The 18,728-nt window shown below is 36.3% G+C and overlaps 1 protein-coding gene across 1 annotated transcript in view; it reads right to left on the reverse strand.

The window, feature by feature from the left end:
* LOC18425615 (ras-related protein RIC2) overlaps nucleotides 1-10,011 on the reverse strand; it is a 32,850-nt gene extending 22,839 nt beyond the window's left edge. Inside the window, exon 1 of the mRNA XM_006830159.4 lies at nucleotides 9,310-10,011. Coding sequence (XP_006830222.2) covers nucleotides 9,310-9,530 — 221 coding nt within the window. The 5' untranslated portion in view covers nucleotides 9,531-10,011. The remainder of the gene's footprint in view (nucleotides 1-9,309) is intronic.
* Nucleotides 10,012-18,728: the final 8,717 nt, after the last annotated feature.

Genomic DNA, 18,728 nt, shown 5'->3' on the forward strand with positions numbered 1-18,728 from the left:
ATCGGAATCGCGCAATCGCATGTATCAAAAGTTTCAAAATCTAGGAATCGTTGTCTTTACGATTCGGATTTGAGAAAAATGATTCTCACTATTTCAGAATCACGATTCAAAAAATTAGGAATCTTGTTTCCTATTTGCAAGAACCGATGTCCCTTCATGTTGGAATCACGTTTCATACCTATATGGAATCACACATAACCCCACTTGTTTCGAAGCCAAGACTCCAAATACTAATGTCAACCTTTATGATATATTTGTGGACAATCCTATAAAATGGACTCGGTCTACCGATAACCCTATTACGCCTACCAGGTCTGGAGTTAGTCTACGGCATAGAAGGAGTGAGAACAAGAGCAAGCTCCCTTTATCTCCTTTCCTTGAATTATAAAATAAGCACATGACATAGTAATTCTTCTTTGTTAAATGTAATTTTGACTCTTTTGACTTTTGAAAATTGAGTTATTCAATTTGTAGTCAATTTCTCTCATATTTAATGATTAATTTATCCTAAAACACTACACAGGGCACTTTGCTCATATCCTTATTATCTTCTTATTTTACTTAAAGAAAAGCATTTTTATCCTCTTATTCAACTTGAAGAAATAACGGTGCCGATCATATATTAAACATTATTACATTAGTAGTTTAGTACCCACACCATTTACCAAACATTATTAAATTTGAAGTAACATATTTTTTTAGTATTCTTTATTCTTGGTAAGAGTTCTTAAAAAGTAACATGGAATGAAGGCCAGAAATTAGTAAATAAGAAAATAAAAAATTTAACATATTACTTATAGGAAAAAGTTTATATAGAGCCGAAGCTCTAAACAATCAAATTTGAGCCTACCTCAAAATTTTCACTAGAAGAAGTTGTTTTGATGCCCAAATATCCTCAAATTGATCATCTCGACATCAAGATGTAAGGACATGAGACAAAAATGGATTTCAAGTTTTGCAAATAGCGCATTTTATAACGTATTTTTGGACCGTCAATTTCAATATTTTCAAGTTTTCATAGATAATCTATACTATATTTGAAGCTTTGAACTTTATAAATAAAGATGAAAATATATATTACGGCTATCACTGAGATTTCCAATATTGAAACCATATTTCTCGACACTATTTGAAGGTAGGCTCTAGTTCGATTGTTTAGAGCCTAAGCTCTATACAAATTGAACCCTTACTTATATATTAAATTTTGATTTTATTGTAGTGTGCAACAACTGCAAATTCTCACGCTCTCATACATCTCGCGCTCACTCATGATTGAGCACACATCGAAAGGTTTATGCTCTCCCTATGCTCACATATTACTCAAATTTTAAATTTTGATTTTATTGCCGTGTACAACAACTTCAAATTCTCTCACGCTCTCATACATGTCGTGCTCACTTATGATTCTGCACACATCACAAGGTTTTTGCTCTCCTTATGCGCACATTGCTTCCTGACAACATGGATTCGCAATACCTTAATGCTTTGAATCAACGTTTAGCATGAGTAGAATCGCATTGTTGTGTAACAAGGAATCACGATGTCTGCGATATAGAAACTTGATTCCAAACAACATGGATTCGATTTTCCAAAAAATTGGAATCAATGTTTTTCACCAACAGAATCCCATTCCTATGTAGCTAATAAGAATCATAATGACCTCACTATGGAATCTTGATTCCGGCAATCCAGGAATCGAGATTCCTAAACTAGGTGGAATCGCGTTCCTCAAAAAATGGAAACGTAATTCCTTTCTTTTAGAATCAACTTTCGCCCGGGAAAACGCTAAATCGAGATTTCAAAACGGAATCGCTACCCTCATAAGCGATTCAGTTAACTATACCCCCTACAACCTGACCTACACCTTCACCATTTTCAGCCAGTTGACCCACCAACCCATCAACAACACCTACACTCTGCTCTTCCTCTGCAACTTGCTAAGCCCCATGGATCCCCTCGCCATCACCATCTTCAACACCACCAATAGCATGATCTATCGCCATATCACCATGAACTTCCCCATTTTCAACGACTAACTCACCATCCCCAAACTGACCACAAAATCCATTTCATTAGCTCCCCCTAGTTGTACAGGAGCAACGGCAGCCCTCCTCCCCACCATCAAAGAACGCCCACAACCAAAAGCAATGGGATTGGGTGGTCCACTTTCACAATATACGAGGAAGTAGTTGAGATAGATGGTCAAAAAATACCTAAAGAGATCATTTTCAATATATTGGGTCGACAATCAAGGAGAACAGAGAGATTGAAGAAGATGTCGTGCATAAAATTTGAGCTGGGTGTGCAAAGTGAAGATGTGCATCCAGAGTTTCATGTGATCACTGCATTCCAATGAAACTGAAAGGGAAGTTCTATAGGGTTGTTGTAAGATCAACCATTTTTTATGGGACAGAATGGTGCGCGGTTAAGGAACAGCATTTTCATAAAGTGAGTGTAGCTGAGATGAGGATGTTTTAATGGAGAGTAGCAAGACAAAAAAAGATAGCTTTCAGAGTGAACACATTTGAGGGAACTTACGGGTGGCTCCAATATGCGATAATATGAGAGAAAGTAGACATATGTTGGTTGGCCATGTGCAGCGTACACTTAAATATAGCACCAGTTAGGACGAGCAATTTGGTTCAAGTAGAAGGCTCTAAAAAGGCAACGGGAAGGTCTAAAAGGACATAGATGGAAGAAGTGAGAAGAGATATGATGACTTATACTTCCTGTAGGTATGGCACTTAATAGAGTAGACTTGCATAACAAGATTCGTGTAGCTGACCCCAAATAGTTGGGATAAGGCTCGGATGATGATGATGGATAATTGGATAGGACCATTATGATGTAATTCACTTTATTGCTTTAGTAATTCACGTCATCAATTCCATTCAAATCATTTTCTAATTGGTTATTGCTTGATGAACATTGTTCAAAAATTCGATCTACCAGCCACCTAGGCCAAAACGCCTAGGCAGGTGCCCTGGGCGTACTTGCTCCTAAGCAAAGGCGGCCGCCGGGACAATGCCTTGCAGCAACTTGGCCGAGGGCAGGAAAAAGCCCTCGACCAAGGGCAAAAAAAGTAATTCTCCACCTTGTAAGGAGGGAAAAGGGGTTTGGAGGGTAAATCCACCCCCCCCAAACCCCTTATGTCTCACTCACAAGCTGATGTGCTCTCTCTCTCTTTACATATAACAATTGAAGAAGAGGAAATACAAGATGCCCTCCAATTGTTCGATGTGAGGCCTCTCTCTCTCACACAGTCAGTCACACACATACATAGACACTCATATCGACCCATATGCTCTCACTCTACATATGACAAGAAGAGAATGAAGAAAGTAACCTCTATGTGTTTGATGTGAGCACATGTCCTCCAAGTGGTCAATGTGAGACCTCTCTCTCATACACACATGGACCCACACACTCACATATATGCCACCCAACTCCCCCCCCCTCCCTTCCAGCCACCCCCAACCCCAAGTTGTTTCGGTGCTACCTAGGCGGCCGTCCTCTGGTTTTTCAACATTGTTGATGAATAAGTGCCTCGGTTACTCTTCCATGCTTATAGCCTTCAACTCTAACTTCAATGTATTTTTTCTTATATCAATGAGTTCAAATTAAAAGGCAAATAAATGAAACAATTTCAGTACATCAATCCACAACTTCCACCATCCAATCCACAACACCTAACCCCATCATCTCCTTCTAAGGACTCAGTACACAAAGAAACAATATTTCAGCCTCTTCAACCACAACTAGCCATTCCCTCATGAACCTTGCCCATCACTCTCTCTCTCTCTCTCTCTCTCTCTCTCTCTCTCTCCATTCTTTGTTAATTTTCTACATATAAAAAAGTACACAGATAATATTGTCGACTATATGTTCATAAGTCTACATTGTTATCTTCTTCTTATAAAAGAACACCCAGATACCTGTACGTCAATTTTTTGTTCCTAAAGGAAAAAAGGCAGAGAAAAATACAATCCATTGCAAGGCTTTTCCTCTTCCTCACAAATCCTACATTCTGATATATCAGATGGTTGCCTCCTCAGCTTCTACTATTCTTTCTACCCATGTTCAAAACTCAAATAGGCATAGGATAGGTACTAATCAAAAGCCATCAAGTCAGCAAGACTCAATAAAGATGATTTGGTGAGATATGGCTGAGTTACACAAGACAAGTGGAAATTTTTAAAAATCTATATGAATCAACCGAGTAATAGAAACTCAGCAAGTGCCCCACCTAAGTTGACTCAGATGAGTCCTAAGTCAACTGGCAGAGTTTTCAAACAGTACTTAGCAGTAGCACCACATCAAAGGGGCAAATAATCGTACCACGATAGTTTTTTGCAATGTGGGAAATATTTGTGTGATTAAAATTATTATGTTCATGGGACATCTATGATCACCACTGGTTTCCATTAAAGCCAAAAACATGTAGCAATGTGCAAGAAGAATTTGAACGCATAAGACAATGTGGTATCCGAGGGATCAAAGAGAATGCCGAAACAGTAAAGTTCAAAAAACGCTTTTCTTTTTTTTTTTTTTGAGAAAATAAAGTTCAAGAAACAATTCCGATAAGAGAATAAAAAACTTGTAAGGAAAAATTTTGCAGTAAGCAATCAAGTAAAATTGTCCAAACCATGGTCTTTAAGGGATCCAACAAAACCATAGTTTATCAACCCAACCACCAACAATCCCACTCAGGAACTATATAAACTAAGGTATTGGGAGAATAAGATGATTAAAAACCAGCCGAAGAATAGAGATGATTGGGTCCTGGTTTTATGGGTGAACTAGGACTCGAGTTGTTGGATGCATGTGAAGAAATGAAAACGGATTATAGAGAGGAACATAGAGTGGCAAGGGATGAAGAAAGAGAACAGTAGAAGATGGAGAAGCAGATGAGGTCTATGGAATAAGAGGATCTTACCCTTGCAAAGAACAACACCTAAAAAAGAATAATAGCTTCAACACCACAAGAGAGAGGAATGAGCACTTCATACTGGAATAATAACTAATTACGGACAAAATATGAACATTTATTTTATTCCCCACAATGAATCTGGCCTAGCACGTAAAATGATATCTACACATGTTGCACAACCACCGTTTCAAGAAACACTAGGCGTAGACGGCCAGCCTAGCGCCCAGCCCCTAGGCAGGCGCCCTGAGGTGAAAATTTTTTAGAAACATGCATATAAGTGTTGTCCAAACGGACATATATGCAGATATTTATGCTAGTTTCGTTTTTGTTTTTTGGCATATCTATATGTATTTCACCTAACTTTTTCCATGCAAAAAAATACGCATGAATGTTGAAACATGTTCAAAACTTCAAATCATTGATAATATAGTGAAAAAAACATAAACAAGTCCATTGCGTATTAGTCTCCAACTCTCCAATCCATACTCCATAGTGACACATGGGCATGATACACAATTACATGCACATAGACATAGTCATGTAAACTCCAAGTCTCTAATAAAAGTATAAAACCTTAATCCATATGTCCAATACAAGAGGTTGTAATATAAAAGACAATGAAATAGAAACGAGAGGAGATCTTTGTTTCTTCAAGGGTATGGTGTGGCTGTATATGAAGGTTGTGAAGTCCTTAGAAACTGCCCTTCAAAAATATAACAAATTTGATTTCTTTTGTATAGCCTTTTCTTACTGGAAATAATTTTACAAATTTATATCTCCATGGCATTTTTACAACTTTGTACTAAGTAGTAGAAATCGAGGGAACAAATTATCAACAATGGAACAACATTCATTCCCTCTACTATTGACAAATTATTAAAGGCCATCAAATATGGTAACATACACTATGGGAGCATCTACCATATGTTATAAAATGGTTGTATCTAGAGACTATTCAAACAAAAGGCTACGATCCCATGATGATGACGAACAAATGCACAACACAAGAATTTATTAGACAGACTAAGACAAAATATATGAACTGCAAGTTTAGTAATAATAGGTGTAGAAACGAGGAAGTAGTGAAGATTCATGGTCAAGAAATACCTAAAAGAAATAGTTTCTGATATCTAGGTTCGATAATCTAGGAGAATGGAGAGATTGAAGAAGATGTCGCACATAGAATTAGAGCTGGATGGGCAAAGTCGAGATGTGCATCCAGAGTTTATGTGATCGCCGGATATCATTGAGACTAAAGTGGAAGTTCTATAAGATGGTTGTAAGACCAGCCATGCTTTATGGGATAGAATATTAGGCAATCAAAAAACAACATATCCATAGGATGAGCATAGCTGAGATGAGATGGATAAGTGCAAGACAAGAAATGATAGAATTCGGGATGAATACATACGAGGGAACTTAGGTATGGAAGAGAACTTAGGTGTGACTTCAATAGGTGATAAGATGAGGGAAAGTAGACTTAGGTGGGCAGGCCATGTGCAATATAGACTAATACTGCACCGGTTATGAGGCATGATTTGGTTCTAGTGGAGGGCTCTAAAAGGTTAAGGGGAAGGCCTAAAAGGAAATAGATGGAAGTAATGAGAAAAACATATAGTGACTTTTGGTCTTATTGAGAGTATGGCCCTTGAAAGAGAAGAATGGAGGAACAGGATTCATGTAACCAACCCCAAATAATTGGGATAAGGCTTGGATGATGATGAAATTTAGTATATGTATTATACAATTTTGATGAACATAATTTTTATTAATTATTAAAGGTTATCAACTAATAGTATCCCTCTAAAAATTAAAACTCTTAAGAGTTATTCTGAAATATAAAAAAAAAAAAAAAATTCCCCAGTACGTAACCCATATTTTCTATCAAAAATATCAAAAAAAGACCCAAAATGGCCTTAACAGCCTTTTTATTGCACAAAAGGCGCCTGTCCACCTGCCTAGGACTAGCTGCTAGGCAGCCACCTAGGTGCTTGCTTGGGCTGCCTATGCGATTGCACATGAACTAGCACCTAGAGAGGGCCCCCATGCCTAGACGTGCAGCCTAGTGCCCTTTGGTCGCATAGGCGCTTGCTGAAAGTTCTTCTAAAGAATGTGCATGACTTTATTTTTTCCTAACTTGAACCCCAAGTAATATATCTTCCCAACTATTCACTATAGGAAAAGTATTTGGTTGTCGAGGGTTGCACACCCCTTGAGATTTGCACTATCCATATGAACAGACAATGCAAATCTCATGCACATTCCAAGAGACCAACCGGGAACCCCAGTTTCCCTCTCTCTTCTCTCTCTTCCAAGGCATTTGCTCATGGGTTTTTTACGAGACTACTAGAAGGGAATTTTCAGAGACAGCTTTTGATTCTCGACAATGTGAAAACAAAGAGTTTAAGATTTCCAGTGGTCAGAATAGATACAGTGGTGTATATCGCAGGAATAGCACTAATGACTAGCTTCTTTTCCAATGAAAATTCGGTCAAAATTTTCAAGAATCCAGTAACTTTCCAGTTTACAGAGACAATGGGGCAAGCATCTTAAGGCCACCACATGGACGTAGAGGCATGGTAGAGGGAATGGAAATGGGTTTTTTGTAATCCGGAGTGAAGAGGCGGTTAGCTTATTTGTTCAAAGTATGTATATAACTAGATTTTGAATGCTTCAATTGATACATGTTCCCTATTAAATCGAAGCGGTTGATGTCTCCCGGTCTCTCTACATGTGTCTCTATAAAATCAAAGTAGAAGTTTTCTCTTCTCATCTCCCTCTAGAATTGAAGTGGGGAGAAATTGCTCTCTTCAAAATAAAAAACGGGCGGGCGCCAAGGGGACAGAGAGAGAGAGATTGTGGAGATGGCAATAGTGGAAATCAGTTCCTTAAGAATTGTTGATAGTTTGGTGAAATGCCTCTCTAGATCGACACAGACAGCCAAGTAACTAGCCGAAATCTAGCTTTTTGGCCAGAAAACACCACCCAATCTGAATCCAACAAAATAGTGATTGTCTTGCTAATGTTTAGGGTTTTCTATTTCTTATGCATCCTTTCTAGCTTACTTTGATTGTTAGATATGAGTGATTGAGTGGTAGCTGGTTTTTGGGTTGTAGAAACTGAAACGGGTTTTTGGGACAATAGAACTTGTGCCCTTTGTGAACAGAGGGACACCATTTCATGTTTGGTGTAGAAAGATAAACCAGAGGAGAGAGAAAGAGAGAGAGAGAGAGAGAGAGATGAGCGCATGGGAGGGAGACATCAAATATACAATGGCGTTCATTGCATAAAGAAAAGATTCAAAGATGAAAGAGAGAGAGAGAAGCCATTGCAAAAGAAACCATTGGAGAGAAGGATTAACCTATGGCAAACAGAAATAAGAGTTAAAAATAAAAGAAAAATGAAAGAGGGCAGAATTGGGTAAAAAGAGGGCAGTTATGGCTTCCAGTTCCCCATTCCCCCTCCCTTGTTCTTGGATGTGATCTGCATCATCCATATATGGATGGAGAAGAATACACAGGACAAAACAGAAGAGGTGCATCCCATGATGCACCAAAACTGGATCATTCACTAAATCTTCATTTCCCAAATGTAAATATCAAATTTATTTATTTTTTAAGGAAAAAGTTAACAATGTAAAGATCTAAATTCGTTTATATATTTAGGAAACTAGCCCTTGCTACAAAAAATTAAGAAGTAACAAACAGACTAATGATGACCCAGGGTTTAACCCTATTTTCCATTGTCATGACCCCCACCTAAGAGCCCACTCTTAGCACGCCACTTTTTGTGTGTGAATTTAGGTGGTCAGCTACATCCTCCAAACTCAAACCTTTGAGTAAAGAACATCATAAACACAGATCTAAGGTTTTCCAGTGAAGATTACTAGCCATGAATATGTAAAATATACATTGTAAAAATGAAGAACAACAAACAACCAAATCTAACCACATTACCCACTAAGAAGCAAGAACAACACTTAAGAAACATAGATCTAATATCACATTTCATTACTAGCAAAACAAAAACTAATAATCCAACCAGACAAACAGAAGCACAAATGAAAAACGTTCATGCAAATGAATGCAAATAGACTACAACAGTAAAGGCAAATGTACCTACATATCACAACCCCTAAAACCCCAAACCGTATTTCATAGCATCAATTCTAAAAGGGAAAGAAAGATTAAAAGAAAGGACCCATCCTGGAAACCCTAGCATGCTACATCATTAGCAGAAACATTCCAACCCCATGACACAAAAAATAAAAACGAAACCATCCGAAACCCACACCGCGAACGCAAAGCCGAGAGTACAAATCAAAAGCAAAAATAAATAAAAGAGAACAGGAAACAACAAATGGGGTGCCCTAGAAATACCTTTCCTGTCCTGCAGTGTCCCAAATCTGAGCCTTGATTACCTTTCCATCAACATTCAAACTTCTTGTAGCGAACTCAACCCCGATGGTGGACTTAGACTCCAAACTGAACTCATTCCTGGTAAACCTAGAGAGCAAGTTGGATTTACCCACACCGGAGTCCCCAATCAAAACCACCTTGAATAGATAGTCATAGTCATCCTCAGCCCTGTAACCCGCCATTGCCAACCTCTGCAGATTCTACTGAGAGAAACCCACTTTGTTTCCTTACAGAAGCCCTCTCCTTGGCTGAGGATTTGAGACCATATATGCAAATGACTGAACAAATGGGTCTCTTTTACTTTCCAGTGAGAGAAACCGACTTTCACACTTTTAGAGAGAGAGAGAGGGGTTTTGTCTGAGATTTTTCAGGTTTAAAGTAGGAATCCAAGGGAAAGCTCAAATTGAGGCATGTCTTTTATTATTGGGCAAAATGAGGTGCACGCGTTAGAAGCTGCAGTTGTTGAACAAATGAGAGACGCGAGTCCAGTCTTTTTCTAGTAAAAGGAGCTATAGAAGTCCAAATTTAAGTGAGCTATTTATGGGGATATTCCCCATGAAGGGCCCTATTATAGTGAATGGTAAAATGTATCTTTAGTTTTTGGAAAGTGTTTCAAAACTCGAGGGCGGATTGCTCGTATATGTGTCGTAGGGCTGAATCGGTGCTCCATATTGAAATTAGTTCGAATAAGTAATCTAAAAAATATTTATAAATAAATAAAAATGAAAATAAATGGTTTATAGGGTGGAGATTTAGAAAAGGCCTAAAAATATTGAATAAACTTTTAAAAAAAATTTATATAAAGTGAGGTTTAAGAAGAACCGCATTAAGACCCATACCATCCTATAACCAATTCGGTCCATCCTATAACCAATTCGGTCCCTGCCGATTCCCATCCATATTAACGAACCAAATTAGAAATTGCCTGATTTTAAAATAATACTTATGAGCATGAGTATATCCATCGCAAGTCTAAAGTGAAACTGATTATTTTTAATATAAAATTAGAATTGAGGAGAAGACTAAAGGTGCGAAATTGATTATTTTTTAATATAGAATTAGAATTGAGGAGAAGACGAAGAGTTGATAAAGAATTGGGCTTAACCTCGATTGGATATCAATTGATAGTTGCAATACTACCTCTCAAATTCAATTCCTACTACTTAACTACCAAAAATAGATAAAAATCTTAATAATGGGTCGACGATTTGGCAGTAGTACTACTTACCTTTATGATGAATCCCTTTAAATTTACCAAAATAAACTAAGAGTTGATTATGAGGTTTTCCTTTGGAACTTCCTAGTACCTTAGCTTCCAACTAATCCGGTGAGTCTGTACCTAAGCTAGCTCTTTGTAAACAGTCCTAGAGTATCAATAGAGAGGTCTAGGGTTAGCTGTTGAAAGAAAAAGGTAAAATAGACTAAAATCTATTTTACCCCAAAAGGGTGGTCCGCATGCGACTGCTTATAACCATTCTTGGGCAGTCATTTTCAGTTCTGTCCATAAAGGTAAGATAAAGCTTTGTATGACACATCAAAGAGAGCAGAAATTTTCACTATGGGGAGAATAAATAAGAGTTCGGAGTTTTTAATTGGGAAAATTACAAATAATTTCGAAGGCTAGACTTTTTATACAAGTTACCCCCAATCAAATAGTTTTTTTTTTTTTATTCCAAAATATACTTTCTTAACAAATACTCTCCAACCTATAAAAAAATAAAAAATCTAAAATATCCTCCCATACTTTTACCTATGTCTCTCTCTCCTCTCTCCCACAAAAAGGTGGTACGGTGTACTCTTAAGATGGTCCGACAGTGTAATGTCAATCTAGTAAACAACAATAGTTGTCCAGCGGTACAAGGGGCGGTCCAACACTGACAAAGAACTGTCCGGCATTGCTAAAGAGTGGTCAAACAGTATGCCTATGCGGTCCAACAACAGGCCCATGCCGTCTGGCAATAGGGCCAAAGTGTGGTCCAGCAATATTAAAGAGCGGTCTGGTAGCCCATGTAAACTCACGTGAATGTCCAGCCAAAATTAAATTTTTATATACGAAAAAGGGTATTTATGTCAAAAAAATGTACCTCTTTTACTTGGGGGGTATTTGTATATTCTAAAAAAAAATAATAATAATAATAATAATAATTTAATTGGGGTTAACTTACCGTTTTTAATTTGCTTTCTAAGACAATTTTCTCATCACTATTCCAACAATAAGTCAATCACGAGGGGACCTCCAATCAAATCAACTTTTTTCCATTTTTTTTGTTTTGAAGGGAAATCAAATCAAATTTTTTCCATTCCTTTAAGGAAAATTGTTTCATGCGGGCTGGACTACATTTCTACAATATGAGGTCTAGAGGTATAAATCATCCATACAGTCTATCTAAAAACGGTCCAAAGGTTTTTTTTAATATATTTATTATTTTTAGTTTTCAATTTATTTATTTGTCATATTCATTATCTCCATGTTAGAAAGTATATATTCTCTAAAAATTAAGATTAAGTTATATTTAAAAAATATATTTATTGCCAAGCCTCCATTTCTACAATATGCAGGTTGGCTCCATAAAAACTGTGGCCTTCATTTAATTTACTTAGATCTTTCTCCCTATACAAATTTTAAAATCAATCCAAATATTATAGGAACTCCTGCATAGCACAAATCCGCATTGATCATCAAAACAATTGTTAGAAAATCACAAATAAGTTAAAAACTTTATGAAATAAAATTAGTTATAGGAAATAAAGTAAAAATTAGCTAGATATAATAACTTATTAAAATTTTCCCATAAAAAAGGTGTTGATGGACTTAAAATATTAATTTTAGTTAAATTTGGATGCATCAAAAATAATTTTGATCTCTAATGCACCATCATAAAACGCACATACCATTAGGTAGTCAATATATATATATAAGGGAGAATAACTAGGGTTGTTACTTTTAGGTTTCTCTGGAAATTTCTTAAAAATCTCTTATTTTCTACCTCCATCGAAAACTCTCACCTCAAAACTATTTTCAAGGGAAAAGTTCATATAGAGTTGAGGCTCTAAAGTATCACATTAAAGCCCACCTCAAAATTTTTACTGGAAGAGGTTGTTTTGATGCCCAAATATCTTCAAATTGATCATCTTGACATCAAGATGCATGCATGTGAGAAAAAAATGGATTTCAAGTTTTGGAAATAGTACATGTTATAACGCATTTTTGGACCGTCAATTTTCAAGATTTTCAAGTTTTCATATATTTGCATGATCTACACTATTTTTTAAGCTTTAAATTTTATAATTAAAGATGAAAATATATTTTAAGGCTATCACAAAGCTTTCCAACATTGAAACCACATTTCTCGTCGCTGTTTGAAGGTGAGCTCTAATTTAATTGTTTAGAGCATCAGCTCTGTACAAACTACATCCTTACTTAAAAGGGAAAAGTTTATATAAAGCGGAGGCTCTAAACAACCAAATTAGAGCCTAGCTCAACAATTTCACTAGAAGATGTTGTTTTGATGCCTAAATATCCTCAAATTGATCATCTCGACATCAACATGCATGGACATGAGAAAAAAATGGATTTCAAGTTTTGAAAATAGTATATTTTGTAAGGCATTTTTGGATTGTCAACTTTCAAGATTTTCAAGTTTTATAGATCTGTCGATCTAACCTATTTTTGTAAATAAAGATGAAAATATATTTTAAGGCTATCACAAAGATTTCCAATATTGAAAAAACATTTCGAGACACAATTTGAAGGTAGGCTCTAATTTGATTGTTTAGAGCCTAGGATCTATACAAACTGCACCACGTCTAGGTACGGTTTGTATAGAGCCGAGGCTCTAAACAATCAAAGTAAAGCCCAATGTGATTTCAATACTAGAAATTTTCGTTATAGCCTTAACTATATATATTTTTATCTTTAATTAAAAATTTTAAAGCTTCAAAATTAGTGTACATTAAGAAGATCTATTAATTTTGAAAATCGCAAAAATTGACAATCCAAAAATGCGTTACAAGATGCAATATTTTCAAAACTTGAAATCTATTTTTTTCTCGAGTCCAAGCATCTTGATGGCGAGATGATCAATTTGAGGATATTTGGGCATCAAAACAACTTCTTCTCGTGAACTTTTATGAGGTGTGCTCTAATTTGATTGTTTAGAGTCTCGGCTCTACATAAACTTTTTCCTTTATGTTTTATCTGAAGGATCCGGTTTTTATGCTGCTAAACCCGCATTTCTACTCTTAATAAATCTATTTTTGAGATGGATTTTTGGACTTCATTTTTAAGGATATGTAATATCAAACATTCAGATCATGAATATGAAAACCAAAAAAACAGAACTTCTAAAAACTGGAAGTAATAATTCTAGTAAGAAAACAATTGGACCGTTAGTTTCCATTGTTTTTGGATGGAACTCCTACTTGCATCCATCTTTAAGAAGGATGCTTTACACTCTCTAGACCACATATGTGAAAATGCGGTTCAGCCTGCATGAAACAATTTTCCTTATCTAAATCTTGATTTTGGAAACATACAAAAGTCAATTATAAATAACATAAAAAGCAAAGCTAATATTTTAAATACGTACTTCTTCATTCAAAGTTTCATTAAAAACATCATACAACACTTCGTGCTGTTAGTGTCACGCCCCAAGAATTTACAATACTGATAAACCTGAGATGTGACAGTCAAAACATATATGCATCTCTTGATAGGACAAATTTACAGTGGCGAATTCTTACAAAATAACAAAAGAAAGTTTAAGCACAACTACAATATCTTCCAGAGTTGATCCTGCGAGCACTCAAAATGAAATCGCAGTTATCTTGGAAAAAAAATGTTTATCATAATTTGATGAGTTTGGCTACTCAGTAAGTGATCATCATATTTGTTGGGATTCTTTGAGTTTTGTTGGTTAGTCTTATGAGTTTTGACTTCTGTTAGATGTGAGTTGTGAGGATATTGATTTTTAATGGAAAGCTCCTTCAAATGTTTTGGCTCTTACTCTGTGATATATTCTGTCCTTCATTTTCCATGTTAAATAAGGACTTGTAGTAGAGTTTTGTGAGTTACATGCATGGGATTTTTCGTTTGAATAAATATTCAGAAAAGAATATCTCATGAAAGCATAAAAGCTTTGCAACGTTGGAGCATGGGAAACTTAAGTTAGAAGAGTAGAAGATAGATGATTTGTGGAAATCAATTAATCCATGTTGTGTAAGGCTACCTTAACTTACGATGATTTATCAACCTCCTCATCATCATTAGAGCCTTATCCCAACTATTTGGGTTTAGCTACACGATTCTTGTTCCACTATTATGCTCTATCAAGGGCCATAACCTCAACAAAAATGATTTATTTTATAAAGGGAAATTCAGCAAAAAGCCACAAAAATATGGGTCATATCCACCTTCAACTCAATGATTATCCTATAAAGGAAATTTCAGTAAAAGATACAAAAATGTATCAAATAGGGTGCTACAACTATAATGTCGATGGATTGAAACACCATCTGTCCAAAATAATTCTTTGGGCAATCTGCCAAAAGAGGGCCTTGATCATTCCTAAAAGGAGAGTAATACTTAAAGCCTTGGAGAGAAAAAAACCAACAAAGACTTCTGGGGTTGGGGGGGGGGAGGTAAGAGAGAGAGAGAGAATTGCTTTACCACATCCCATACAAGACCGTTGCTTTCAGTACAATTTTCTGTTGGCAAGGCTTAATCAATGGCTAAGTTACTCCGACCATAACTTCTGGGCTCAAAAGGAATTACAACACTCTTGTATTTCAGACATCACCAATGCTTTATTTCACCTGTTGATGTAAATGTTCTCCAGTATGCTTCATTTCCTCTTAAGTGCTTTAGTGCTGCAATTCTGGTAGTCAACTCCAATCAAATTTAGTTGAAGTTCATTATGGTCACAAGGATGCAAGTTGATATTTAAACTTTTCTAAGATAACTTATATAACAAAAATTGTAAGCTTGTGTCTAGAATTTAACAGTTAGAACCAGCATTTTTAAAAGGCAACCACTTCGTCCTCTTAGGCACCATGATGCAGTCCTGCGATGAGCTATGAAACCGACCAAAGAAGGGAAACAGGTTTGAACAAAAGACCCTTCTTATGTTCGGCATAATCAAAAGCTGAGAAAGAGAGAAGAATTCTCTATATGTAGTGAGGATTTGCTAAGTTTTAAAGGTCGGGTTTGTGTCCCGAATGATGAGAGTGTGAATAAAGCTATGTTGGAAGAAGCACATCACTCTTGCTATACGATACATCCCGAAAGTATTAGAATGTATCAGGATCTGAAGAAAATCTTTTGGTGGAATAATATGAAAAAAGAGGTAGCACTATTTGTGTCTAAGTGCCTAACATGCTAGCAAATAAAAGCTGAGCATCAAAGGCCCGCTGGGTTGTTGCAGCCTTTACCCGTACCAGAGTGGAAGTGGGAGCACATCTCTATGGATTTTGTCTCTGGCTTGCCTAGAACAAATTCAGGACATGATAGCATTTTGGTCATTCTGGACCGGCTGACCAAAGTTGCCCTCTTTCTGCCAATTCGCACCACATACACTTTGGATCGACTGACCCAGTTGTACTTTAAGGAAATAGTGTGGTTGCATGGAGTTCCGGTCAGTATTGTATCGGATAGGGATACTCGGTTTACTTTTAAATTTTGGGCTAGGCTACAGTCAGCCATGGGGACGAGAATCACCTTTGGCACTGCCTTTCACCCCCAAACTAATGGACAATCGGAGAGGACCATCCAAACCTTAGAAGATATGCTGAGGGCCTGTGTCATTGACTTTACAAGAAACTGGGATGACCGTTTACCCTTGATTGAGTTTGCTTATAATAATAGCTTCCAAGCCAGTATTCAGATGGCACCATATGAAGCCTTGTATGGAAAGAAATGCAGGTCACCCATCTGTTGGGACGAGGTTGGTGAAAGAAAGCTTTTAGGGCCAGAAATTGTCCAGGTAACCACAGATGAGATAGCATTAATTCGAGAAAGGCTCAAGACAGCTCAGAGTCGGCAAAAGAGTTATGCCGATAACCGACGAAGAGATCTTGAATTCGAGGAAGGTGATCAAGTTTTCCTAAAGATCTCACCAATAAAAGGCATTATGAGATTTGGCAAGAAAAGAAAGCTGAGCCCACGTTACATCGAACCATTTGAAATCCTGAAAAGAATCAGAGGTGTCGCTTATAGACTTGCCTTACCACCCGAATTGACAAACGTCCATAATGTCTTCCATGTATCATCATTACTTTTAAAAGCTTTTACCTTCATTTGGTTTAAGCTTTTGCTGCCTTGCCACGTCCTTTAGTGGACGTGGTTTTCAGGTGTTAAAGGCGGTCAATTACGCGACACCTCATACATGAGATGGAGGTGTTTTAAAGAAATTAAATAGGACGAAAGATAAGATGTCGCCTAACAACTCCTTTCACACTCTCCCTCTTACAAACACAGTGAGCTCCTCTCTCTAGTAGAATTTTATCGGAAGCTCCTTCTCAAATATTTTAGGTACGTGACTTCATTATCTTGAAAAATAATCCGTTCTTTTTAAAAAAATGAAATGAAATAATTACTTCTATTTATTATCATGAATTTTAGGCGCTATAAATTTTATGCGCAAGCGACCTTCTTATTTTGAATAATATTCTTTTTAATAAAATCGTGATATTTTATCTATGTTAGAAATTTTAAATGTTGTAAATTCTTAAAAATAAATTTATTTAATTTTCTTGTCTATTGTTAGAGAATTTTAGATACTGTAAAATTATTAGAAATAAATGTGATATTTCTGCTTTTAGTAAAATTGTGAGACTTCTTTCTACTGTTTTTTAATATCTGGACATCATAAAATTCATGTGTAAATGACTACTTTATTATTTGAAAACTGATATTTTTGCATTTGATTATAGCATTGTCTGTGAAATGTTTATTTGCAAATTGAAAGCCCATAAATTGTGATAATTCCGTATTCTTGGATTTCTATAGAAGTTTTCTATACATACTAGACTGGCAATTATGCTAGAATATCATTACGAATTGCTACCTTTCTAAATTTGAGCCCAAAATATTTGACTGGTTATTTTTTAAATGTTATTGAAAGTGACTGTTATTAATAGTTTCAGTGAAATTCATATTAATAATTTCAGTGATATGTTGAGTACATGATATTGCTGCTTTCAAATGTTTAAAGAGATTTAGAAATACTTTAAGTATGCAAGTGGACTCATCCGGTTCGTCGGTGAGGTATAAGTGGAGCTATCCGGTGCGTCGGTAGGGATTAAATGGACTCATCCGGTATGCCGGTGAGGTATAAGTGGATTTGCAAAGATTGAGTGGACATATCTGGGACGTCGATAGGGATTAAGTGGACCCATCAGGACGCTGATGGGGTATATAGATGACCTACTTGGGACGCCAGTTTTGTGAAATCCTTTGAATTATGCACCGCCGTTAAAATGTTGTGTGTATTTCAATTATTCGGATTATACTTAATTATGCATTTTTTAAAGTGAAACTGTTAATGCATTTCTGTTAATAGATCTCCTTTTTGAAAATATTGATATCTTTCAACCATGATTATTTTTAGAATTATGATGATCACTTACTGAGTAGCCAAACTCATCAAATTATGGTAAATATTTTTTTTTCCAGGATAACTGCAGTTTCATTTTGAGTGCTCGTCAGGATCAACTCTGAAAGATATTGTAGTTATGCTTAAACTTTCTTTTGTTACTTTGGAAGAATTCGCCACTGTAAATTTGTCCTATCAAGAGATGCACATATGTTTTGACTGTCACATCTCAGGAATATCAGTATTGTAAATTCTTGGGGCGTGACAGTTAGGTACTTCGTGTCGTTAGCCAGTATAAATTAGGTACATCAAATATTTAGAATTTTGGAATGAGGAATTTAATTCTAGCATCATTTAGCTCATTTTCCCTTGAACCTCACTAGGACGTTTGCCCAATGCCACCACTAACTCCCCTTACGAGAGAGAGAGAGGGTTTGTGTAGAGAGGGCGTGAGTGAATTTATTGGGTCTTCTTTGATAATGGCATACTTTGGTTGGGGGGATTTTTTCTTGGGCTCGAAACATGTTTAACAAAATTCATCAAAGAAATTCAGTACTTTTTTGTGCAAGGGGAAGAAGGTTTTCACAGAGAGATTTCCTTGTAGAAATCTTAAGAGAGAAATTTTTTGATAGATGATGCTAGTCTGTGGTGTGGTGAGGTAGGTGATACAGAGAGGACAAGTAGGTGATACAGTTGTAGTGGCTAGGAAGTGGTGGTGTGGTGATGGTGGCAAATGGGCGTTAGAATGATGAAGAGTTGAGAAATGTGCATTTTGAGAAGAAGATGGAG

This window comes from Amborella trichopoda, chromosome 1 (assembly GCF_054954075.1).
Source record: "Amborella trichopoda isolate Santa Cruz 75 chromosome 1, AtrichopodaSantaCruz75HAP2 v2.0, whole genome shotgun sequence".
Classification (NCBI taxonomy): Eukaryota; Viridiplantae; Streptophyta; class Magnoliopsida; order Amborellales; family Amborellaceae; genus Amborella; species Amborella trichopoda.